General features: G+C 40.8%; 1 protein-coding gene across 1 annotated transcript; it reads left to right on the top strand.

Annotated features, from left to right (window-relative positions):
* The first annotated feature begins 469 nt into the window (after nt 1-469).
* Nucleotides 470-6,745, top strand: LOC4345504 (elongation factor Ts, mitochondrial-like). The gene is made up of 9 exons (NM_001422564.1): nt 470-673; nt 999-1,275; nt 1,369-1,541; nt 1,931-2,011; nt 4,304-4,478; nt 5,018-5,202; nt 5,759-5,884; nt 5,989-6,078; nt 6,405-6,745. The coding sequence occupies exons 2-9, from the start codon at nt 1,011-1,013 to the stop codon at nt 6,408-6,410; spliced, it is 1,101 nt and encodes a 366-aa protein (NP_001409493.1). The 5' UTR covers nt 470-673; nt 999-1,010; the 3' UTR covers nt 6,411-6,745.
* The last annotated feature ends 3,239 nt before the right edge of the window (nt 6,746-9,984 follow it).

The following is a 9,984-nucleotide window of genomic DNA, read 5'->3' as shown; positions in this document are numbered from 1 at the left end:
ACGGTTATCACAGGATACGCTCAGATTGGGTGTGGTGGAAGGATACGCTCAGATTGGGTGTGGTGGAGTAGCCGTAGAGTTGTTTGACAGTATGGGGATTTAAGGTGTCCGTCTTGATAGGTTTGTACTAACAACTAACAAGTGCTCTGCACTTGGCTTTCTAAAGGGTGGCAGGCAAATACATGGTTACGCATATGTGACACGTGGGCCCAAAATTTTCTTTTTATTTTTATTTTAGTGTCACGTAAACGCCATGTCGATGCCACGTGGGATGAAGAGGGGAAAGTTATACCTGGTTTTGCGGTTGAGGGGTGCATTTCAACCAGATGCATGAGTTGAGGGACGCATATTAGACTTATTCCTACATGTGTCGAAGTTTTACCAAATGGGCTTCAACCCAATAGGCCCACGTAAGCTCGGCCCATCGACGTACAAACCAGCCCTCCGAGACGGAAAACCCAAAACCCTCGTCTCCCTCACTGTCCCGTCCCTGCGGCTGCGCTCCACTCGTCGCCGCCGCCGCCGCCGCCGCCGCCGCCGTCGTCCGCGTCTCCGTCTCCGTCCTCGCCGAGGTATCCCGTCTCGTCTCCTCCGCTCCTTGCGTCATCTCTCTGCTGAACAGGGGAGGGGCGCCGATCTCCATCTGGCGAGCAGAGCAGGGGAGGGGATCCTGGTGAGCATCCACATCCTGATTCATCTCTCTCTCCCACCGGGACTACTTTTGTCTGGAATTTGCTTGCGTTCGTTAACCCTAGCTCTTCTTCTAGATCTGGAAGAAGCTCCTCTCTTAATTTCAGAGCCTTAACCTTAATACAAGTAACAGTTTGTTGTTTGTTCCCCAAAAAGTTTGGCCAAGTTGGATCCGCCGCTGCCTAGTTGCAGAAATGGGATGACATATCTCTTTTCTTTAGTTGAGACCTAATCGGTGGAGCTCGCTTTTCTGATGTTTATTGATGATAGTTTAGTTTACCAACAGTACTGCATATTCTGCATTGCAGAACATTGTGAGAATGGCCTGGAGTCAGAGTGCTAGAAAGCCCATGATTGGGCTTCTGTTTCGCGCCCAACAACATTCTGCTCGGGGTTACTCTTATTCAGCGTTCCAGGCTCACCTTTCGAGCAGCAATGTCGATCAAAGCGCCACACTTCTCAGGAGATTCAGCTCCGAAGTTCCTGCGTCGGAGCAAATGAATCTCATCAAACAGCTGAGGGAGAGGACGAGCGCTCCAATCAAAGATGTGAAGGCTTCCTTAGTTAGTTGCAACTGGGATATTGGTTTGTGCTTATTTCTGATTGCATTAGCATTACTTCATCGGCATACTTGTTTGTATCTGTTAATCCTATTGACAGTTTGTTGATTTCTTTCAGATGTTGCACAGAAGGACCTAAGGAAGAGAGGGGTGGTTCTTGCTGCCAAAAAGTCTTCACGGACTGCAGCTGAAGGTTTGCTTGCTATTGCACAAGATGAGAAAAGGGCCGCTGTGGTTGAGCTTAACTGTGAGACGGATTTTGTGGCAAGAAATGATGTTTTCCAGTATCTGGTTAGTTTTTATCTCAGTATCTTTATGCCATTCCTGATGCCTACTTTTTGTGCATGCTAAACATATAGTGTATTTGAGCATGTAGGTATAGCTTGTTGGTTGTGGCATATCAAAATATGAACAGAATCATTTTGTCCATGTTTTAACTTTCAGTTTCTTTTGTAGGTTTTATTTGAGTATTTCAACATTATGACATTATGCTCTGTTGCAGTTGTACTCTTGAACTTCTTTGATAGCTGTGTATCTTGTAGGATATTCTTTTCCCTATCTTAGACATCACAACAGCATACTTATTTAACTGCCTTGATTGTTCAGCTTGTGCTTGTGCGTGGTTTCAAGGTAGTTAAACTTGATTTATGATTTTTTTTTATATCTCATCAAACTTGCAGGCTTCTTCTTTAGCAAAGTTGGCTTTATCAGCAAGGGATCCTGGTGAATTGGTTTTTCCTTTTGGTCCTGACTATTTGGAGGTATGAAGTTATCCATATATTAATTTGGGTTATGGCGCATTTATTGTGTAATTTATAGAAGCACCACCAATTTTACCAGTAATTGATTGACTCGTCATTTTACAAATTTGAAACCAACTGATCTAAGTCTTCATTAAGTTCCATTTCATGTAAAATTCTACTTTAACAGGTGCTGTGATCAATCTCATGTTATCTTTTCAATAATGGTGTATCTGTATTTAAGCCCACTACACACTACCTTTTCAAATAGTATGGATTCAGTGTGCTGTACTGATAGAGATATTAAGATACTTGTGATCATATTTATGTAACACCCACCACACAGCTGCAAGAGCATCCAGCCATCCACCTGACTAAATCACCACCACGACCACCACCACCCCCAAGCCAATCCAGTCGGGGATGGTTGATACGCGATTGGTCGCGCGCCGGCACACCCGCGCGACCAGCGCTACCCATCTAGTCTCAGTATTTATACGTTTGTATATATACCACAATACAAAGTTTATACGCATGTATATGAGGTATATATACATACGTATATAGACGATAAAATATGTGTAAACTTTGTATATATACCCTACATTTTTTATATGTATACGCATACACTTTTGATGTATAAAAAATATGTATACATGTATACAAAGTTTGTATACAACGTATACAAAATATACAAACTTTGTATACATACGTATACAAAGTTTATATACGTATGTATAAAAAAGGAAAAAATATACATGTATACAAACTTAGTATATGTGTATACATAGTTTGTATAACAAACCGAAAAAAAAAACCCGAAAAAGTGAAAAAGAAACAGAAAAAAAAGGAAAGAAACAGGAAAAGGAAAAAAAAAAGGAAAAGCATGGCTGTCTGCCGCCCTCCTCTTTGCGCGACGCGGGGGAGGGTGCGCACGACTAGCCGCGAAAAAGCAGTTTCGAATCCAGTCCACCACAGAAAGCAGGTGCAGCAAGAAGCAAAGCAAGCAAGCAAGTACAAGCTTTCCATCAAGGCAGCAAGCAACACCAATTTACCACCACCACCAGCCGCACCCACACAGCAAAGACAAGCAAATTGTGGAAGAATATCTGATAGTGTAGAGTAGAGTAGCAGAGCACACAAGAACAGAGCAGTATATAGATACTAGAGAATAGACTGTAGCACAGCAAAGGCCAAAGAGCATGGCTTACTTGCTCAATTCCTCAGTGTTGGCCATAATTGTGCACTGTGCTGGTGTGCTGGTGCATATGTCCAAGCGGCTGGTGGCGTGGAGATGGTAGATGGTGGTGAGTGCCTGGCGGGGAGAACAGAGGGACGATGGAGCAGTAGAAGTCGCAGCGGAGCAGTAGGAGTCGCAGCAGAGCAGGCGAGCTGCCAGTGGATCTAACTACGGTGGCGGCGGCAACGTCTATGGCGACCTCAATCGCCATCGCCTCTCCCAAACCCTAGCCGCTGTTGCACGTGCTCCAATTTGGGGATTAGGTTGGGCAGCTAGGGTGGGGAGGTACTTATATCCTCGCCTGTACTGAGCCGCCTAGGCCACTAGTCGCCCTCTTCACTGCATACTTGCTGCCACAACTAGTCTGAGTTGGACCGAGGATGACTATTGAGGTGGGGCAGCTGCCGAGCTCACCGCCAAAGTGCTAATCGCAGTGCCAAGCTGCCGCCTGGCACCGAATTGCTACCTACAGCTGATTTTTAGCACACTGTTTATGTTGGATATAAAAGGAAACAAGTTAAAATGGCTCAACCATTTAGTCATATGTGACACAAGAACTTCATGGCAGTGGACTGGAAATGCCATGATAAATGTGACTTGGCTCTAGTATTACAGAGGATGCTATGTGGAGATGATCATGATACAAATGAACATGTTTGCAATACCAGCATTAACAACCACATTGTAGATATTGTAGCCATTGTAAATATGTATATATATCCTGCTTTTTTAAACTACATGAAGATTTTAGTGCTTATCAGATATTTAGTTTGGGTAGGCTTATTCTACAGCCCCCCCTTAGAATAACTGTTGCGCACTATCTCCCTCCACTAGAGCCATGCTCTCAGAGAAAAGCCACGTTGATGTGCGAGCCCAGGATCTCTCTCTCTCTCTCACTTCCTGTGCCCTTTGCACAGAGGGCACAGCTTCTTATCCTGTGCACACAGTAATGTCTGTTGCTGTTCCCATGATATGATTTGGTTAGCTTCATATGATATGTTTATCTTCTTTTCCTGGTTTTTTCCATGTGTAAGTAGATATTATAAAGTTGTCTCAAACTCTCAATCATGCAGAACCTTAATGTCAATCTTGATCATCCTAAACTTAGTGGGGAGACAACAGTCCAAAGTGCTGTCACAGAAGTTGCTGCCATGGTTGGGGAGAATGTCAAATTCAGAAGAGGTTTCATTATGTCCACAACTGCACATGGTGTTGTTTGCTCTTATATGCACACATGTCCCCAGCCAGGTACATGCACAAATCTCTGCCCTTTGGCTTTTATCAAGAATGTAGCATGCATGTTTTCCAATCTTCTTGGCTAAGTTTGAGTGCACATAACCAAATGAAAGTTTTCTAGTGACTACTGAGCATGGATCATACTTGTCCTTGCCTTTATTTATTTTCCTTTTTTTTTTGTGCCGGGGGGTGGGGTGGCAGTGGGTTCAGAAATCTAAATTTGTTGGACTTTCTGGACATTACCTTCCTTAATCTAAATTATAGTTAATCTATTCTCTTAGGGTTGTCCAGTGATGAATTTTAGCTTCTTATTTATTTATTTATTTAGTAGGATGCAAGCTCATTTGTAAAACCATTGATAGTAATACGACTTTAGTGATACTTGCCTCTTACACTGAGCTGGCCAAGCTTGCTCGCATTATTAATTTGATTCCTAACAGCAATCCATATTTTATGTTCTTCAGAAGTATGAAGTTGTATTGATATATGGTAAATGGTGCAATTTCTCGTTCACTGAATGAATAAGCTTTTTCTTTTTTTTCTGAAATAAGGTTTGGGTCGTCTTGCTGGCTTGATCACACTAGAGGCAGAAGACAGCAATGCTCCTCTTGATGCTCTTCAGAGAGTCGGGAAATCTATTGCAATGCACATCGTTGCGACAAAGCCGTTGTTTTTATCAAAAGAACTGGTCTCTGCTTCAGCTGTTGAAAATGAGAGGGACATACTCCGGACTCAGGTACGTTATTCTGATAAATGTTACTTCCTTTGCACCGGAAAAATTTAGCATCACTGTAATTCTATATGATTAGCTTACAATTGAAGAAATGGGCGTGTGCTTTACATAGAGATATCAGGTATCATAAGGTCATACCATACCAAGTGTTCTGATGTTATCTTAACAGAAAAACATACATAGGCAATAATGACCTATAGTTGAGAGAAAAATGCATATCTTGTGATAAGTCCTAACTCATTATAACTAAAAGAAAATGAAAGGAAACTGTTGACTCACAATAGAATTTTCTCAATTAGTATTCCTGTCACATTGTTTTATGTTTATGTAAGCAAGACAGCTGGGCTGTTAGAATTCAGAGATGAGCTATGCAATGGAACACAATGTGAATCCGTATATTAGAAGTTTATGATACCAATTATGTTTATTTTTCCATGAATTAAATAGCAATATCTTTTGTCATCTTCTGGAGACACATGGGCTACATCCATCTGGAATATGACTGAACTGCATTCAAGTTATTTAAGATTTAGTGACACACTACTCTGAAACTTTTTAGGCTGAAAGCTCTGGAAAATCCCAAATGGCCATGGAGAAAATGGTGGAAGGCCGACTAAGAAAGTATTTTGAAGAAGTTGTGCTTTTGGAGCAAAAATATGTTGTCAATGACAGCACAAACATCAAGGTGAACTGATAAAACCTTTTCCTTTTTTTTAATTATGTAGTACTAGTTTGAATTGTGAATTCATGGTACATAATGGTTTTGCTTCTTGATGTCAACATTTTCAGAGCGTCCTGAATGATTTGTCAAAGGAAGTTGGCTCAAAAGTTACAGTTGGCAATTTTGCTAGGATGGAAGTTGGCGAAGGAGTTTCAAAGGTACAATATATTTGTCACAGCAACAATGGATTGAGCATTTTTTGGGTTTTGGTGGGGGTGGATGGTAATTTTATCTGATTAATTTTTTGCAGTTGTGCATATGCACTATAAACCTTCCTGTCCTTTAACAGCAGATGCACTAAACAAACTGATGGCCCATAAAAAAAGCAATATGTTCTTTTAGATATCAATTGTTTGCGATTTTACTTTATGGTTCTTGCTAATTTTCTCATCCGACTTCAGTTTAATTTGACCTATCCCTAATTCTTCATTGCTTTTTTTTTCTCCATATAATCAACTACTAACCAAAGTTTTGTGCTCATCAGGCCTGATGAGTCCACTGGGTCTGAAGCTACGGCTCGTTCTGCATAGTTTTCAAGCTGACATGAATCAAATGTGATAATTGAGATATGCTGAGGTTTCTCTTCTTCTCAAGTTAGATTTATTAGTCTCCTGAGAACTGTACTACTTTTTCCGCGGTTTGGCTCCAACAATACGGTCATATTTTTCTACAAATGCTATGTATCAATTAGTTTACAAGTGAACTTTCTCTAGAGAGTATTGTAACAATTCGAATTTAATGAAATAATGTTTGATCTAAACAAACAAGGAATACAAGGTCACGCTGACTCCTGCAAAGCTGAAGGATCCAGTTTTAATTTGGTTTCTTTATGGTCTTTCTTGATCTGGATCTGATTGATGTGCAGTGTGAATTCAGAACGCCTATTTTAGTACAGTATCAGCAAATGTGTACAGCTTCCTTTTATATTCCTTTTATATCACACCTGGATATGGCATATACGGGTTCATCTTGTCGTCTATATTTAGATCATTGCAAAATAATGGAATAATGGCAGCAGAGACCATGATTTTGCAATGTACTCTTGTTGCAATTGTTCAGATGATCACAAGTTGCCAACCAGTTTGACGTAGTGCCGTGTGCCCGTCCATATTTTCCTCAAATTCTGTTTTACCATTCCACCCCATATGCTAGATGTCAGAAGATTCACATTTCGTATGTCATCAAATCAGAATGCAGATCTGAACATGAAAAAGAGGAAAGAGAGAAGAAAAAGGCAGCAGGATTGAGGATAATGTGCTCAGAGCGTGTGAATGAATGAAAAAAATGAATAGTGTCAAATTATTACTTCGTGTGCTGATTACCTTTCTTTATTCAGCTTAGTAGTGTCAAATTATTACTTCCTGTGCTGCTTGATTGCCTTTCTTTTAATTCAGCTTTTTCAGCAGATCTTGATCGTCACCGGGAAAAGAAAAGAATGGATCTTGTCCAAGTGATCTGCAGCACAAAAGGATGTTGAAGTTCTCTTGATATGGTCTTTTTATTGGTACTTGTGCTGATTGCACCTAATTGGATTATTTGTTTTTCTTAATTACCACATGCCAAACAGATGTTGTGGATGAAATGCAGGAAGTATACAGATCAACCATTAGCTTCCTAGAGTGCAGATCAGCAGAAGTTTATTGAGGCTTCTGAGCACAATTGATTTGCCACTCATGGTTTGATAAATTCCTTTCAAGGCACTAAAAACTAACTATACATGCTTGGTGACATGTAAGGAGTTGCCCCTATTTTAGTTGCATAATGGCTAGTTATCAACGTAATTGTAGGTGTAGAACATTTTAGATAAATATATTTTACTGAAGGAGAGGTTGATGACTTATGCATAAAAAAAGGGAAGGAAAGAAAAAGAGTAGTTTAAAATGAATAAAATAAAATTACTTGCACCTAGAGCTAACATATTGCATATACTATCTTCTAAGTGAGATAACAGTCATCATCTCCAAGAGATATCAAATTTGGCTATCCAAATCTCCATTTAACCATCCATGCCAAAAGATTCCCTCATTCTTGTGCTCCAATAAACTTTCTATTTTGACTCTCTAATATATGCCTTTCCAGCCTTCCCTAGTTAAACAAGACAGGTGAACTTGGGATTTTTAGTGTCTCTAGGACAACGTTGCCCTGCCCTCTTCTCCACCACTACCTTGGCTTTTCTTCAATTCTCTAGTGACGAAGACTTGCCTCGACGGTGTTCTGACTACAAAGATCAGTTCTCCTTGCCTCTCTCTCTCTCTGTTGTTGCTGCCCATGGAGTTTTGGGAGGAGGTGGGCGAGGTCAAAACTGATGTGGTGCTAGGAAGAATGCAATGAAGTCAAGCCAAACGACGTTGAGTTTGGAATCTTCTGAGCTCGAGATCACTAGGTACGCAGATCAGGACTAGACCTAGAGGCAGTAGAGCAGCTTGTCTCGATAGAGAGGTAGTGGCATTGATAAGGAGAGGCCAAGAGAGAAGGCGGGCGACATAGTTCGGCTCGGCAAGGAGGTAGCGATGCTGCTCGGCTTGACAAAAAACGATGATGCTCATGTGGGATGAGAGGTGGGGATGATGCAGGGAGGTCGAGGAGGAGGCAATAGCATAGGTAGGGGGAGCTGACTCTGCTTCTATTGCTGGCATGAGACAACCAACGTAGATGAGCGGTCTAACCGGTGTGCATACAGTGGTTAGACCGGCTATGCCAAGGACTTCATCAGGTTAGAGGATAAACTTTTGTTTCCGCTAAAAGTTTTTGTTCTTGATATTCGTACCATTCATCCCTCTCTGGTAGGCTTGGTTTTTTTGTGTTCGATCCTATAAGGTGAACAGGGAGGGAACAAAGCTAGGATCTACCAGCTAAGGGTGTGTTCTTCTCCTAAATAATATGAGTGAATTATTTGAAATTTACACAGAGCTATACCATGTATTTTTCAAATTCAAATCATGAACTTTAACAAATTTGATTTGACATAGCTATGTGTAAATTCTAAATAATTTATTCATATTGATATGGACACTTAATATGTATTGGCATTTGGTGGAATGATTGAACTTCGAAGCCCTCACAACACTTCGAAGCCCTCAATCTTCTGTTCTTCTACAAGATTTATTTGATGTGCCACTCTATTATTGTTGATTTGTTTGATGTGTGTGAAAGCCAATAATCAAATATACTACTCTTATTGACTGATTAATTGAAACTTCACCTGAGGGAATCGGATTCAAAACCACACTACGAAGAGTGAGATTGAGAATATTCTAACCAAGATATTACACAAAGTTGAACTATCCAGACTGTATCCGTGTTATCATCCCTATAAATGTTTGCTACTTTGGGGATGGTAGATAATATAGTTACCATGCTGATGCATTCTGATGACAACATACATTGTAATTCCCTATCCTAACATGTATCTGCTTATGAGCCCTCCTCTATACAGATTTTGGATAGACCTATTGTATTCTGCGCCACATTAAATTTCTAAAATTGCATCATACCTTTGGACCCGTGGTGGCATAATTCTGTGCTTAGAATTGTGGAGGTTACAGTACATCCACTGGTGGATTTACTTCGACAGAAAATGGGCGTGGGAGGAGAAGAGGGGGGGAGGGGGGGGGGGGTTACAAAGTTAACTCATGTATTTTACTTCATTCAGTATACGCTGTACTCAAGCAATTCTCCACGGAATTCACATTTATTCTTATTTATTAACATGTGAAGTGTAAAATCAAAGTGTTTTTGATTCTTTATTCTGTGATGAACAATTGGCATCTGTGATTATCGGTTTTGATATTTGGAGATTATTGGCAAAGTGGTTTTGGAGATGATTGGATTTACAGGTGCTGCTGGATAGTTGGTCCGGTCAGACCGGGCAGTGGTTGCCGGTCAGACCAGCCAGCCCGCGGTCTGACCGGCCGACTCTGTGTCGGCTTCGGTTTCAGGTTGTTTGTTTGGATATCCGTGATTGTTTCTTGTTTATGGCTTCTAGATGGATACTATGCGTATGTAATACTGTTGTTTGCTAACAATGAGTCAAATTGGAGATAGCTTGGTATTGGAATATGGTT

This window comes from Oryza sativa, chromosome 8, assembly GCF_034140825.1.
Source record: "Oryza sativa Japonica Group chromosome 8, ASM3414082v1".
Lineage (NCBI taxonomy): Eukaryota > Viridiplantae > Streptophyta > Magnoliopsida > Poales > Poaceae > Oryza > Oryza sativa.
The sequence above is the reverse complement of the archived record's forward strand: the minus strand, read 5'-3'. Positions and strand labels throughout refer to the sequence as shown.

What these genes read in the sequence shown, in the direction of transcription:
- LOC4345504 (NM_001422564.1), top strand. Translation starts at nt 1,011, where the DNA reads ATGGCCTGGAGTCAGAGTGCTAGAAAGCCCATGATTGGGCTTCTGTTT. An exon ending in GCACACATGTCCCCAGCCAG is followed by an intron (nt 4,479 to 5,017) that starts GTACATGCACAA and finishes TTCTGAAATAAG; the next exon opens with GTTTGGGTCGTCTTGCTGGC. An exon ending in GGGACATACTCCGGACTCAG is followed by an intron (nt 5,203 to 5,758) that starts GTACGTTATTCT and finishes GAAACTTTTTAG; the next exon opens with GCTGAAAGCTCTGGAAAATC.